The 16,236-nt window shown below is 39.4% G+C and overlaps 1 protein-coding gene across 2 annotated transcripts; it reads right to left on the reverse strand.

The window, feature by feature from the left end:
• Window positions 1–6,284: 6,284 nt before the first annotated feature.
• LOC127437091 (protein SPT2 homolog) lies at window positions 6,285–15,058 on the reverse strand. Of its 2 annotated transcripts, none has more exons than XM_051691745.1 (6): window positions 14,583–15,058; window positions 14,177–14,291; window positions 12,039–13,424; window positions 9,054–9,210; window positions 8,737–8,814; window positions 6,285–8,403 (listed from the first exon to the last, which is right to left on the reverse strand). In XM_051691745.1, exons 1-6 carry the CDS (start codon window positions 14,640–14,642, stop codon window positions 8,304–8,306), a joined length of 1,896 nt encoding a protein of 631 aa, XP_051547705.1. In that variant the 5' UTR covers window positions 14,643–15,058; the 3' UTR covers window positions 6,285–8,303. The 2 variants fall into 2 exon arrangements, with proteins under 2 accessions (XP_051547705.1, XP_051547706.1); XM_051691746.1 differs by having other exon boundaries at window positions 6,285–8,592.
• Window positions 15,059–16,236: the final 1,178 nt, after the last annotated feature.

Below are 16,236 nucleotides of genomic sequence, written 5' to 3' on the forward strand. Positions count from 1 at the left end.
GGCAGAAATTGTGAAATTTTGGCATTGATTTTGAAAATATGACTGATCATGGTTACCTGTGGGTTTTTCTTTGTATCCCAAACAATTCTTCTGGCAGTTGTGGCTGAAATCTTTCTTGGTCTACCTGACCTTGGCTTGGTATCAAGAGATCCCTGAATTTTCCACTTCTTAATAAGTGATTGAACAGTACTGACTGGCATTTTCAAGGCTTTGGATATCTTGTTATATAATTTTCCATCTTTATAAAGTTCCTTTACCTTGCTACGCAGGTCTTTTGACAGTTCTTTTCTGCTCCCCATGGCTCAGTATCTAGCCTGCTCAGTGCATCCACGTGAGAGCTAACAAACTCATTGACTATTTATACACAGACACTAATTGCAATTTAAAAAGCCACAGGTGTGGGAAATTAACCTTTATTTGCCATTTAAACCTGTGTGTGTCACCTTGTGTGTCTGTAACAAGGCCAAACATTCAAGGGTATGTAAACATTTGATCAGGGCCATTTGGGTGTTTTCTGTTATCATTATGATTTAAAAAGGAGCTAAACAACTGTGATAATAAATGGCTTCATATGATCACTATCCTTAAATAAAAGACAGTTTTTTTGCATGATCAGTCATATTTTCAAAATCAATGCCAAAATTTCACAATTTCTGCCAGGGTATGCAAACTTTTGAGCACAACTGTACATATACATATACATACATATACACATATATGAATATATATATACATACGTAGTGCAAATCTAAATACAAATCGGTTATGTACAGTGCAAGGGAATGTAATGGCAGAAGAGGTAGGATGTGTTGGATAATATAAAAAGACTAAGCTGTGTATTGCACATTAATTATTGCTCAAAGTGGCAGTTTTAACTGTTCATGAGATGGATAGCCTGGGGAAAAAACTGTTCCTGTGCCTGACGGTTCTGGTGCTCAGAGCTCTGAAGCGTCGGCCAGATGGCAACAGTTCAAAAAGGTAGTGGGCAGGGTGAGTGAGGTCCAGAGTGATTTTAGAAGTGTATAGTTCTTGAAGGGGGGGGGGGGGCGGCAGGGGGCAACCAATAATCCTCTCAGCAGTCTGAACTGTACTTTGTAGTCTTCTGATGTCTGAATTCGTAGCTGAACCAAACCAGACGACAGACTCAATGACCGCTGAGTAGAACTGTATCAGCAGCACCTGTGTCAGGTTGAACTTCCTCAACTGGCGAAGGAAGTACAACCTCTGCTGGGCCTTTTTCGTAATGGAGTCAATGTGTGTCTCCCACTTCAGATCCTGAGAGATGGTAGTGCCCAGGAACTTGAATGACTCCACTGCTGCCACAGCGCTGTTTAGAATGGTGAGAGGGGACAGTGTTGGGGGGTTCCTCCTAAAGTCCACAATCATTTCCACCGTTTTGAGCGTGTTCAGTTCAAGGTTGTTTTGACTGCACCAGACAGCCAGCTGTTTAACCTCCCTTTTGTATGCAGACTCATCGTCATCTCGAATGAGGCTGATGACAGTGGTGTCATCTGCAAACTTCAGGAGCTTGACAGAGGTGTCCTTGGTGATGCAGTCATTTGTGTAGAGGGAGAAGAGTAGTAGGGAGAGCACACATCCCTGGGGGGCACCAGTGCTGATTGTACAGGTACTGGAAGTGAATTTCCCATCTCACAAGCTGCTGCCTGTCTGTCAGAAAGCTGGTAATCCACTGACAGAAAGACATGGGAACAGAGAGTTAGTGTAATTTAGTCTGGAGAATAGCTGGGATGATGGTGTTGAAAGCTGAACTGAAGTCCACAAAAAGGATCCTTGCATATGTCCCTGGTCTGTCCAGATGTTGCAGGATATGATGCAATCCCATGTTGACTGCATCATCCACAGACCTGTTTGCTTGATAAGCAAATTGAAGGGGATCTAGAAAGGGTCCAGTGATGTCCTTCAGGTGGGCCATCACCAGTCTCTCAAATGACTTCATGACCACAGACGTCAGGGCGACAGGTCTGTAGTCATTAAGTCCTGTGATTTTTGGTTTCTTTGGGATGGGGATGATAGTGGAATGTTTGAAGCAGCATGGGACTTCACACTGCTCCAGTGATCTATTGAAGATCTGTGTGAAGATGGGGGCAGCTGGTTAGCACAGGATCTAAGACATGCAGGTGAAACGCCATCTGGGCCCTGTGCTTTCCTTATCCTTTGTTTTCGAAAGACGCGGCTCACATCATCTTCACAGATCTTAAGTGCAGGTTGAGTAGCAGGAGGGGGAGGAGGGGGTTGCAGGAGGTGTTTGTGTGAAGTGAAGGTCAGAGTGGGTGTGGGGTGTGAGATTGGGCCTTTCAAATCTACAGTAGAACACATTCAGTTCGTCAGCCAGTTGTTGGTCCACCACAGGGTTGGGGGTAGGAGTCCTGTAATTCATAAGTTGTTTCATGCCACTCCACACTGATGCAGGGTCGTTAGCTGAAAACTTGTTTTTCAGCTTCTCAGAGTATCTTCTTTTAGCCACTCTGATTCCCTTATTCAGTGTGTTCCTGGCCTGATTGTACAAGACTTTATCCCCAACTCTGTAAGCATCCTCTTTGGCCTGACGAAACTGCCTGAGTTCCGCTGTAAACCATGGTTTGTCATTGTTAAATAAGTCCTAGTAGGAATGCACATATCCTCACAGAAACTGATATATGATGTAACAGTATCTGTGAACTCGTCCAGGTCTGTGGCTGCAGCCTCAAAAACACTCCAATCAGTGCAGTCAAAGCAGGGTTGTAGTTCCAGCTCTGATTCGTTGGTCATTCTCTTTACAGTCCATACTACAGGCTTAGCTGATTTTAATTTCTGCCTGTAGGTTGGAAGAAGATGAACCAGACAGTGATCAGATAGTCCCAAAGCTGCTCTAGGAACAGAGCAATATGCATCCTTTATTTTTGTGTAGCAGTAATCCAGTATATTTCTGTCTCTAGTTGGGCATGTAATGTGCTGTTTGTACTTGGGCAGTTCACGTGTGAGGTTTGCTTTGTTAAAATCCCCAAGAATAATAATAACTGAGTCTGGGTATTGTTGTTCTGTGTCTGTGATTTGATCAGCCAGCTGTTGCAGCGCGGCATTCAAACACGTGTTTGGCATGATATACACACTCACCAGAATAAACGAGGAAAACTTTTCCCCATTAATTCCGCGATGCGATCCGCTCTGAACGGCTGAAAGCCCGACAGATGTAACACGCTGTCCTGAATGGCTTCACTCAGCCAGGTTTCTGTGAAGCACAAGGCAGCAGAGGTTGAAAAGTCCTTGTTTGTGTGGGTGAGGAGATGTTGTTCGTCCATTTTGTTAGGAAGAGAGCAGAGATTCGCAAGATGAATGCTCGGCAGCGTTGTTTGAAAGCCCCGCCGACGGAGCTTGACCAGCGCGCCTGCTCATCTCCCAAAGGTGTGGTTGTTTCAAGGAGCACAATATGACGATACTTGAACAAAAATGAGCTGCATGATCGAGTTGCCAGAAAGAAGCCAATGCCACAAAAAAGCCCGGTTACAATATGTCCGACAACACCTTGACACACCTTCTGGCACACTGTAATTTGGAGTGACGAGACCAAAATAGAGCTTTATGGTCACAACCATAAGCGATATGTTTGGAGAGGGGTCAACAAGGCCTATAGTGAAAAGAATACCATCCCCATTGTGAAGCATGGTGGTGGCTCACTGATGTTTTGGGGGTGTGTGAGCTCTAAAGGCACGGGGAATCTTGTGAAAATTAATGGCAAGATGAATGCAGCATGTTATCAGAAGATACTGGCAGACAATTTGCATTCTTCTGCACGAAAGCTGCGCATGGGGCGCTCTCGGACATTCCAGCATGACAATGACCCTAAGCACAAGGCCAAGTTGACCCTCCAGTGGTTACAGCAGAAAAAGGTGAAGATTCTGGAGTGGCCATCACAGTCTCCTGACCTTAATATCATCGAGCCACTCTGGGGAGATCTCAAATGCGCAGTTCATGCAAGACGACCAAAGACTTTGCATGAGCTGGAGGCATTTTGCCAAGATGAATGGGCAGCTATACCACATGCAAGAACTAGCAATGGAGGCTCGGACTGTATCAAAGCAAGATGCTGAATACGTGGTGGAAGAAAATAGTTCACTCACAAGAGCATTTTATGGACAAAAACCAGAAAATGTCTTGAGATAAAACCCTGAACAATGTCTTAATGTGTGGTAACTGTGGTATAAGCAGAATAATTGACTCCGGCCCGCTGAATTATTGAAAAATAATGCACACCCGAGGTGTAACTGTTACTCCGCTGCGTGTCGTGACCGCATTACCACCTCGGGTGTGCATTATTTTTCCATAATTCAATGAGCCGGAGCCAATTATTTCTTACTTAACCAATCTGATGTGTTGTTGAACTTTGACCCAGTGGTGCAGCTGCTGTCTTCTCCAGTTTGGGTTTGGTCCGGTTGCCATGTCCACTCCACTGCTAACAGTACTATATAAAAACAGGTTTTATGTATTTAGCGTCTTTCTAAAGGTCAAGGAACATTTACACACACAATAATTCAGTACATTTTGTAATAAAAGTCATTTATTTGTCGTGAGGTAATAAGTGTTTTACCTCAGAAAAACATGCTCTCCTCTCAGACACAGCAGAAGTAAAAAAGTGCCTCAGAAATGCGCATTGTCCTGTTAATCTGCTGTCAGATGAGATTCTGTCAGGCTTTGTGTAAATATAGAAATATATTCTAGTGTTATTTTCATAACTTAGGACATTTTTTAAAAAGTGTCTTACCTCAGAAAATCAAACTGTCCTGATAGACGCAGTTCCGTTCAGTGGAGGCGCATGCTGTTATATTACAGTATGTATTGTATATTTACCATCCATCACTATATTAAAATATCATTGTTGATGCGTATCATTTTTAATATGTTTTAACTTTGTGAAAAGCAACACATTCAATCTTCAGAGAGATTTTCTTTTTCTATGTTGCGACTGGAGGCGTTTTATACATTTTAAATAACTAATTCTGGTCATCATAACACATTGCAAAGTTATTGTGGTTTCAATTTGTTATTGTGTAAATATGTAGGCACTTGATTTATGCACATTTTGTGGATGTCTCCCAACAGATCTAATTAATCACTGGTATTTTTTATTTTTATTTGAATTTGACATGCAGGGTCTTATATTGTGCAGAGGATTCAGAATGTTAAATGTACAAATAATTATTCATCTGAGACTGTAAAGCAAACAGATATAAAAGCAAATGATACATGAAATACTAATTGGATGTAAACATTTTGTTTTATGACACATTTTGTAAGATTTCATGTCCACTTAATCATCCAAATAAATTGTACAAAACTTGAGTGATTGCATTATTAAACTGCTACAGCACAAATCTGTCATAGAAATCCAATTTTCCTGAGTTGCGACTGGACTCAGCCTATATATATATTGGATCACATTGTAGAATGTAAAAAATTGGAATTGGAATTTAAAGTGGTAATTAATTACAGACCTATGACGTTGGTGTTACGTTGCCAATAAGTCACAGAATTATCCAAATATTACGAATACATTATGCAACTGGACCATTCTGGGTAAGCTTGCAACATTAGGACGTAAAGACGACATGGTGAATTACTAATTTAATGTAATGAAATGATGGGCCCATGACTTTGCAGTTACTTTGTCAGCAAGTCAGGGAATTACCAAAAATATTACATATATATTACGTAACTGGATCATTCTGGGTAAGCTAGCAACATTAGGAGGATGTAAGACGACAATTGGTCATATAATGGTAATGAAATTACGGGCCTGTGACGTTGCAGTTAGGTTGCCTGTTAGTAAGCCATTCAATTACCAAAAATGATGAATAAATTGGCATGCCTAAAAAAAAGACCTTTTTCTCAGACTGTGATGATGCGTTTCCACCTTATTTAGCAGGTTAAATCTAACAAACTTTTTTATATTATCAATTTTTTAATATTGAGAGTAAATTACATTATGCTTTGTCTTATATTACAATGGAATTAGTTTTAAAAAATGAGTTACCACAGCTGCAAGGAGGTTTCTTTTACAGCTGCTGAGAGAGTGACAGTAAATTTGGCATCTTCTCCCGTATGACTTGCTATCTTAATTGTCTTAGTCCACCGCTCTCTATTTTCTTCCTCTTCTGGAAAGTCATTCAAACGTATTAGTGGATTTTTATAAAAAAAAAAAATTTCTCTTGAGCAAATGGATAAGTGAAAATAAAACATGCTGTGATATCCCATTCAGAGTGTGAAAAAGTTCTATAGTGTTTTATTTATTTTATTTTATTTTTTTGGCGCGATCTGGGCTAAAGAACAATTTATGAAACCATTGTTGCCTTACTGCTGATTTTAAATATGTTCTTTGATTGCAATCCTGACCAACCATTTTGGAGATTTCAGTTTTTCCCCCATTAAAATGGATCGAAGCTGTACATTTATGGCTTGTTTACATAAAAAAATAGCTGCGTTCCGAAGATGCCGCACAAGTGGCCGACGAAACGCAAATATGCATTTCCCCCGGTATGTCTCCACTCTGTCATCAGCAAAGTCCGAGAGGACAAGGAAACGGTTCTGTTGGTTGCACCAAAATGGCCCAACCAGCCATGGTTTCCAGAAATGGAGATATTAGGCGGCCCTCCATGGGAAATACCGCTGAGGAGGGATCTGCTCTCTCAAGCGCAGGGCACAATTTGACATCCCCAGCTGGAGCTGTGGAACCTACACGTATGGCCCCTGAACGGAGCACAGCAAACGAGCCCGAACTGGCTCAGTCTGTAATGAACACCATTTTGCAGGCTAGAGCACTGTCTAAGAGACGTCTCTATGCACTAAAATGGCGTGTTTGCGGATTGGTGCTCTTCACGCAGCAAAGACCCAGTGAATTGCTCCATAATGGAGATCCTTACATTCCTTGAAGTGCGGTTGGACACAGGTCTTACTCCGTCAATGCTTAAGGTCTATGTCGACCATATCATGTCGCCAGTTTAGACTGTCAGGTCAGCTCTTCGATTGTTATGGAGGATGCACAAAAGGCCCGTCTCCAAACATAGGCTCTCTCACTGGATCGTTGATGCGATTGCCCTCATTTATGAGTCACAGGGCATTAGATGCCCTATTGGCATAAAGGTATTTATTGGCATAAAAATGTGCACCTAAAGAGGCAGGGCTCAAACATCATTGCCAATCCTAAGATTGGCATTATGACACAAGGTCTTCCACTAGGTTGTGGAAAAGGAATTTCCCCATAGCGTTCATTGCAATGTCTCATTCCCTTCATCTAAGGGAACAGAGGTTACATGAGTAACCGGAGACATTTTCCACCCATCCTTCAAGAAGCCCCGCCTCTTGCGGCAGGACTGGCTATTAGCAACTAACCAGCGGAGTGCGAATGGACAGTTGAGGTGTCACTCATATAGCGGCACCAATCATAGCAACAGTGATAAGGTCAAAGGCGGGTCTTGGCGGAATACGCTTCGAAAGGCAACTTTGTACATTTCTTTTAAAAATACGTTGGTAATGCAACTGTCCAAAAACTTTTTTTTTTTTTTTTATCGAAACTAGTCTTCTGTATCAACCGTATGCCTCAGAGAACATCAAACCAAGGCATTTTAAATGCAGACTAATAGTGTTTATAATTATATTGTGATGGCATCAGGTGATATTATGTACCATGAGTGACTATACAGTAACTTCATATGCCACGTTATTTAAACTGCTTTTCAAATTTCTTCAAAGGCCACAATTATACTATTATACATAAAAAACATGACATTACCACATTACAAGCCCAAAAACATGGCATTACTAGGTTACCATTGTACTTTTTTTGTTAGTGGACTAAGAGTTGTCTAGCTAGATGAAGCAAGATAAACTTGAAATTGTGTGATGTCATTTACCTTACAAGAACAATTTGTGAAATGTCACTAAATACATAGGAAGAAATAGCAGTTTCTGTCTTACCAATTAAATGGTACAAATAATAAAAATTCTAGGACAAATTTCAAAGCCTGTTGGTGCTTGAGATGCAAGGCATCCACATTAATAGACAGTCATTATTTCTACTGATATAAAAATTGGCGTTATGATTCTCAGATTTTAGTTTCATATATTATTTTCTCCGAATCTCAGGTACGTCAGATGGGCTCTTGACCGTGCAAACCTGCTCCATGGCTTGGGCATTCAAATAAATAAGTGTAACAAATGTCAACGGCACAAGGAAAGCAAGAAATTTCCTTTCCACTCCAACCCCATCCACTTCAATGAGACTACATCAAAGTCAATGAAATCAAATCCAACTAAATCTTTTTCCACTTTGCTTTCATTGCTAGTTTTCTTTTCATCTCCTCCTCCTCCATAAGCAAGTCTTCTTCATCCTCTTTGATTCCCAGGCGTAAACTGAGGCAGAGAAACAAAAACAACAAGATGTCATTAAGGAATGGAATGGTCACCGGTCCTTTGCGCAAAGGGAGAGAAAAGTGGTCAAAACACAATCATGTCAGTTTTCTCTTCTTGGCATTCTTCCGCTGCATCTCCTCGAGTTCTCGTCTCTCCTCCTCCTGGTCTTCAAACACTGCCATTCGCAGGCTAGTCAGACAATCAAGGGCAAGGCAAAACAGAAAAAAAAAAAAAAAAAAAAAAGGCAGACAGTGTGATGATTTGGTGTAAGGAATGATGAACCAAATCCATTTGTCAGCACTTTTATTTTTAGAGCAGTATCTGCTGGCTTACCTCCTAGCTTCCTCTTTTTGCTGTTCTTTCCAACTGCTCTCCATAAACTTCAGTGCATAGTCGCTTTCATCTTTATATCTGTTGAGTGGAGGGCACAACTTTTACTGCAATGTACTGGAACGCCATGCAACCCTTTGTGTAGTTCATCACATTAACTTAAAATCTAAATACATTTAGTCTTCATTTTGAACAGTATATCTGTTGTTTTATCATTTAAAACCTTTTTGTGAAACATTTTACTTGGTGTGCTTGTGCTGTCTTTCTTTGAAATAAATTCCAACTGGACTGATATAACCTTAAACCAGACATGAACTCACTTGTTCCTGTCATAGCCAAAGATTTCCCTGATATGTTTTGAAATTTCATCTTGATCTTGTTCTTCATCGTCGATGAAGTCATCCATTTCCGAGTCATACTCTTCCTCTTCCTCATACTTCCGTTTATAGCTTGATGTTATTGGGGGCAGTGCTGGTCCTTCAAAAAAGGCATGCAAAGAGGGGTTGAGTCTTCAGTAACATCAGAAAACATTAAACAATACATGTCGCCAAACAATAAGTGAATGCAACATAATACAGACTCTTATATTAGGCAAAATCTGAAAATGTACACTTATCACATTCTTAATTTTCCTCATTTCACTTTTAACTATTAGTAAAAAAAAAAAAACTGAGTAGTCACTGAACTGAGTAAATTATTTGTAAATTCATTTTCCGTAAATTGTTGCATTCAATATGACAACCGTAAGAATGGATTTGCGAGCGATCTATTCAGACACATTCGTTCTGCTCATGTGTCATGAATGTCACTCAAGGCGAGCAATAAATGAGAACCAGGATTGCCAGTTTTGCAGATGATTCACCAAATCAGCTGTTGGAAAACCACTCAGCTAGCTTTAGCATGCTACAACGAGCATGCCCAACTCTCACCAACTCATTAACAGGGTTCCCACTCTTTTCAACCAATGAATTTTCATGACTTTTCCATGACTTGAAAGCTAATTTCTATGCCCAAACATTTAGCCATTCTTTCTGAAAACATCAGCATCGATTTGTTATTGAAGTATTCATCTCTTTGGATTTACCACCAAAACTTTACATGCACAAAATTACACTTGTGTTTGTCTCCTGCGGTTGCATTGTGTGTACAATAATGTGATGAATATTAGCATTCGTCTGCCGCGAGCCTGCAGATGCATTGCAAGAGATGTGAAGAATTTGAGCTGCTCTGTGAAGGGGAATTATTTGGATACAAGCAGGTACAAGAAATTCATTATACCATAATAACTGCGACTGGGAGCCTGCAAAGATGCAAATTACACGTCATCACAAGCGGTTCACAGCCGCGATTTGGTACGATTGCATTTATATCATCAGCAAACTGCACCGGAGTTCACATGAACCATACCCCAGACCACCTTTCAAGTGGACTCGGGTGCGGTTCGCGGGTGCACACCCGCTTACATTATCCAAACGAACCAAACTTTGACGTCATTCAAACCCGGGCGCGCACCAAAAGTGCTAGTGTGAAAGCACCCTAATTGGTCAGATATTCTAAATAACATGATATTTTAAACTCTTCACCATGTGTTTTTAATCCAGTGCAACGTAACATCCCGATTAAATATTTTAGGACAGTGCACAATAAATAAAGATATATCTGAAAAAATTCCATGACTTTGAAGATTTTACTAATTTCCTTGACTTGAAATCACAATTGTTAAATTCCCTGATATTTCCAGGATTTCCATGACTGTAGGAACCTTGTAATTAAGTACTACTAAAGGACTGTTCTGTGACATGCTTTCGATTACAACACACAATAATTTTGTCTCATTGCTTCCCTTGTAAAACAAACATCACATTCAAAGCACTTAAAATGGAAAAATATGGGGCGAGGCGTTCCGGGTTTAAAGTAGAGATTAAGGCATTTTGATGAATTTTTGTTGTAGAGTACTCGAACACATAAAAAAAAAAAAAACGAATAATCGATTACTTGAAATTTAAGTTTAACCTTTAACTTTTGAAACTGTTTTTATGAAAAAATGAGCACTATGCATAAGCAACAACACCTAGACTAAAAAATTACAAAAATGAAGTGATACAATCAATTTAAATAATGACCGAAGGTTTTTTGGGGGGCAAACTATTTCTTTAACAACATCATGAATGTTAAGTCATGAGTTGTAACAGCAAGATTTAGGTGAGAGAAACGGTTTAATTGTTGCCCACGGCAGACAAATGCACAAAGAAAAATTTAATTGCAATATTCCAGTAGGGTTTTTAACTAGTCGAATATTTAAAGCTGAACGAGTACTTGATTAATCTATTACTTGTGCACATCCCCAGTTTAAAGCAGAAATGTGTTGCCTATATTTGTTAAAATGCATATATTAATGTGCTACAGCTGTAAAGTCTGTCTGTAAAAAGCACCCTTTTAGCAGTAGAACTACTGTTCTAGGTAGATAAACTATTAGTTATGTGCCACCAACGCAATTCTAGTCAGTGAATATTTCTCTGTGTAAACAGTTCATGGAGTGGATAGTTATGCCCAATCCCTTTCTGGTATCCTTGCAAGAATTGTGTGAAATGTATTAGCTTATAGGCAAAGTATACTTCGGTATTCCATGTGTCTCGTGCACAGTGCGTGTGATGGAAATTTCACCATCAGCAAATTACGTGCGCAGCATAGTTTTTCTAGACACCCAGGACCATCGCGTCTTCACACATCGTTGGCACATGCTCCTGGCGATGACTGTGCTAAAAGATAATCAGGGCCGTACCAAAGATTTCTGGGCCCCCTGACTGTATATTGCTCTGGGCCCTTTGCCTATTAAAAAGTACAGTTTTTAATTTGTTGTGGGCCCCCCTGGACCTTTGGGCCCCTAGAATCATTACCACCTTTCACCCCACTAGCTACGGCCCTGAAGATAATCACACAACAGTCGTAGTGCATGTGTCGAACAAGCCCAACTGGGCTAGCAGGTCAAAAGTGTATAGTTTAAAAAAGGCTGCATGCTCAACTGTACACAAGATGAATGCTGCACGGAAAAAAGAAGGATTTGCAAGCCATAATATGGTTCTGAGAGGTGTTGAAAGATTGAATTTAGTATCATATTATCATGTAGAATGTTTAAATCTTGTGCCTATGCTGTCGGTGCAAAGCCCCACTGATCTCCATTGTAAGTGCTTTAGTTTAAATGCGATTCGTTTTCGTTTTTGGCGAACGGCTCAAAATAATTTATATTAGCAAGTAGAATTTATATAGACACTTGGCCACTCAAAAGTTCTTTTGAAATGCCTTACCAGAAGGCCTAACCAAAAGTCTATGGCCGGTGGGGCCAACTGCGGTCCTGGGGCCTTGAGGTCCTGGAGGCCTTGGAGTCATCCCAGGTCTTGGTGCCAAATTCTTTGATAAAATGGTCTCTGAAACAACAGTGCACTGAGGTCTTCCAGGGCCTGAACCCATGCTGTTTACTGGCCTCCCAGAAACACCACCTCCCATCTTGCTTGGTCCGTTTATAGAGGCCCTAGAGCCTCCAGGAAGTTGCTGACCCTGCAAACTACCACCTGGTCTTGGTTGCCTTAAAGGGTCATCAGAAGAGGGGCGTAAAATTCCATTGCTACCAGGCCGAGGTGGAGCACCACTTCCAGATCGAGCTAAATTTCCTGGTTTTCCTGGTTTCTGAGGATGGCCTCCCCTATCAGAGTTACTCTGGCCAGGTCTAACCTGCCACGAGCTTCTGTGTGTTCCTTGACCCGATGATCTAGCCACATCAGGAGCTCCAGTATGACTACCAGAAATACTTGACTTCCCTTGAGGTATTGAGGTATTCCCCTTCTTTGAGGTAAGGTCACTTGAGGTTGTAGGCCTCTGGCCCTGTGAGGGTCTGGCTGGTGCTTGTTTAGCCTGTAATGAAGTACTGTTCTTTATGGCAGATTTACCATTTAAGGCACCAGATGAGCCTGAGCTGGCTATGTCTCCATGTAGTTTGGCAGAACCATGAGTTCTTTCACTGGGTGTTTGGGTCTTTGGCTTTTTGTTGGTACTGCTAGAGGAATGCTTATCCATTGATGTCTTGGGCAACTTTCCATCTCTGTCGACATTTTTCTTTTGGGAATTTGAGCTGGATTGCGTTCTGCTGTCTTTCGGTCCTGAATTCTTGTCTGGTTTGGTCTCCCACCCTCTATCCTGTTTCTTAACTTTGCGCTCCATTTCGAGTTCTCGAATCTCTTCCGCTGTTCTAAGCCTCTCCTCCGTTGTCTTCTTCACTGGTTTCAGTTCAACAGGTTCGAACTGCTTTTTTTGAGCAAGTTTCAAGAGGTCCGCAAAGTTCATGGGTGGCGGGGCAGGTCTAGCTGGCGCACTGGGTTTTTTCTGTTTGATGTCGACTTTGTTTGGGGCATCATCTCTAGACGGAGCCTTAACCAGGCTGCTTTGTTCATCAGATTCAGAATCTGAACACTCATAGTCATAATTGTCCTCCTCCTCATCATACATATCAGTTGTCTGCTGCTCCTCACCTCTGTCTGCCTTCGACTGCCTCTTTTTAGGCTGATCTATGACAGGGATGCCATTGTAACCTTTGAAATTGTCCTTGGTTCGTGAAGCCATTGCCCGCGCCTTCCTGTCTGATTTTAGTTCAACTCTTTTGGCAAGTAGCTCTTCTTTCACCTTCTTATTCTGTAGTTCTAAGACAAAAGAGAAGAAATACATGAAAAAATTACATCATATGAGCACACTTAAATCCAAAATTAAACAGCATGCAAAACCTATTTTACTTCCATAAGGTGACATATTTACAAGTGAAACAGAATACAACAGAAACAAAAATGTAGAACAGGACTTCATCAGGAGAAAAACATGCATTAAAAAAAAAAGTAAATCGAAACACACAAAAAAATAAAAAGTTTTAAACCACGCTTAACTTGGCACATCGTATGCTTAGAACTAGAGGTGCTGAAAACTAGAGATGCGACGCAACCAAAGTTGGTGCCAGATGGTTTAGTTTGAGTATTTCTGTAACTGCTGATCTGCTGGGATTTTCACGCACAACAGTCTCTAGAATTTACTCCGTATGGTGCCAAAAAACAAAAAACCAGTGAGCGGCAGTTTTGTGGACGAAAATGCCTTGTTGAAGAGAGAGGTCAACAGAGAATGGCCAGACTGGTTTGAACTGACAAAGTCTATGGTAACTCAGATAACCACTCTGTACAATTGTGGTGAGAAGAAAAATATCTCAGAATACTATACTGAGATGCGGGTTGGCACTGTTTTGGTGGCACGAGGGGGACATACACGATATTAGGCAGGTGGTTTTAATGTTGTGGCTGATCGGTGTATATATATATATATATATATATATATATATAGTGAGTAATGACTATCAAGATGTGTTCTTATGGTTACTCCATTTAACCTGAACAAAAAGAGTTTAATTTACCTTTTTTCTTTTGCTCTATGGCTTGCTTCTTCAAGAAGGCTTGCACTGCAGCTGAATTAACCCCTTTCACTTTGACATCTTTCTTTGGTGGACCAGTTTTCAAGCTATACCGTTTCTATAAAAGTAAAAACAAATTACTAAAAGTTAAAAGAAGGCAAGTTAGTCATGCATATCATGTTCACTTCAATAAGCTTTGAACCCACACAAGTAACCTAACTAATAACACACAAGACAGACTTAACCATATTTTAAAGTTGCGAGAATTATATTTTAGTACTAAAACATGTCAGATTGACATGTAATAACACTAGAACATTTGCATCACTCAATCTAATGCCTTATCTACCTATAAACGACAACATGAGGTTATGTTATTTCTGCAAGCGTGTTTTCTTCTGTTGCTCACCGGTACGCTGCTGAGCCCTTGATTTTGGGAGGCGATGGACAGCACATTGTCGAAATCCATAATCACTCACGCCGTTCAAAGCTCAATTTTATAGCTAACAGCAATAGCTACCACTTACTAATCGGAAACCAGTAATCTCAAACAGCCTTAATACCATTAAATACAGCAAAATAAACTGGAATAAAATAGTTGTTTAGAGCAAATTAGAGTTGTTGAGAAAAACCCTCGATTAGCTCAACTGCCTTCAGCTTCTGTTCGTCATATTGAATCATTGTACATTTAAACCCTTAACTGAGGGTTTGCCCGATAAATAAAATAATTCCGTTCCGTTTTTGCTCAGTGACACCGGATGAGTTACCTCAAAGTGTCATTAAAAGATATTAAACAGAAAAAGCACAAGTGTAAAAAAACACAAGGCGAATGTCGAAATTCTCCTGTGAAATGATGCGTTCTAGAAGTAATAACCAAACACTCGTCTTCCGGTTCACATTCACGCGTCAATTCCGGGGATTTATGGAACGTTCTTTTATATATATATATATATATATATATATATATATATATATATATATATATATATATATATATATATATATATTAAACATTATACTTCAAGATATATATAATACACTTCTTATAACACACACAAAAATAATAAAATAAAAAATAAAAGCGAGAAGGGAAGGTTATAATATAGAAAACAAATAAAGGTAAAAAGGGTGCATATCTAATTAAAATAAATACATTATAAAGCTTGCAAATACGTAAAGGCTGAATAGATTTTTAATTTTAAAAAGTATATTTTATTGTCAATATACAGACTTGCTTCAATAAATCCACTTTTTAAAATAATAATAAATTAGCATTTATGCATATGAACTTTGGTTAGAATCACAGTAGCGTTAATTATATAAAAATATTTTTCATCTTCTTTTGGATAATCAGTGAAGCCAAAATGCAAATTTCCACACAACATCAAAAAAGGTGATGAACACTGAATGTTTTCATTAATACATATCTGTACATTACGCCACAATGTAACTGAATTAATGCAATTCCAAAATAAAGGCAAACTAGTTTCATGATATTCATTGCGGAAAACACGTTTTTTAATTAATATTTTCTATTTGTCAAACTTACTTGAGACAAGAAATATTATAGAGCAAATGGGATTTTAAAATTACAAACTAAATTAACTAACAATATATTACATGGGGGAAAAATATATATAATGTGTTTTACTTATAATAATAAATAAACAGATTTTTTTTAGTAAAAAAAATAAAATAAAATATTTCCATATATAAAGAACAATTACCCTCTTCTAGTAAGGCTCTTGCTCGACATGTCCCCCCCCCCTTACATCATGAGTATTTATTGTAGACATAACTTGCAATATATATATATATATATATATATATATATATATATATATATATATTCTCAAAATCAATATTTTTCTCGCCAAAAGGTGGCGATACAGATCCATTCAAAAGTTCGGCGATCTGTTCCTTTATTCATCTAAATCTCGTTTTCATTAAAATCCTGGATTTTTACCTCATTTAAACTCATTATGTATCATAATTCCATCTCGACATATAAGGATAGAGCATCATAAACACGAAATATGATAAATGTGCTGCATGTAAATCCA

This window comes from Myxocyprinus asiaticus, chromosome 48 (genome assembly GCF_019703515.2).
Source record: "Myxocyprinus asiaticus isolate MX2 ecotype Aquarium Trade chromosome 48, UBuf_Myxa_2, whole genome shotgun sequence".
NCBI lineage: Eukaryota > Metazoa > Chordata > Actinopteri > Cypriniformes > Catostomidae > Myxocyprinus > Myxocyprinus asiaticus.

Bases quoted from the DNA above. Each gene is read 5' to 3' on its own strand.
- LOC127437091 (XM_051691745.1), bottom strand. From the start codon at position 14,642: ATGGATTTCGACAATGTGCTGTCCATCGCCTCCCAAAATCAAGGGCTC. The intron at 13,425-14,176 runs GTAAATTAAACT...CTTTTGTCTTAG, and splicing joins CATAGAGCAAAAGAAAAAAG to AACTACAGAATAAGAAGGTG. The intron at 9,211-12,038 runs GTAAGGCATTTC...CCTTTTTTGAAG, and splicing joins ACTTTTGGTTAGGCCTTCTG to GACCAGCACTGCCCCCAATA.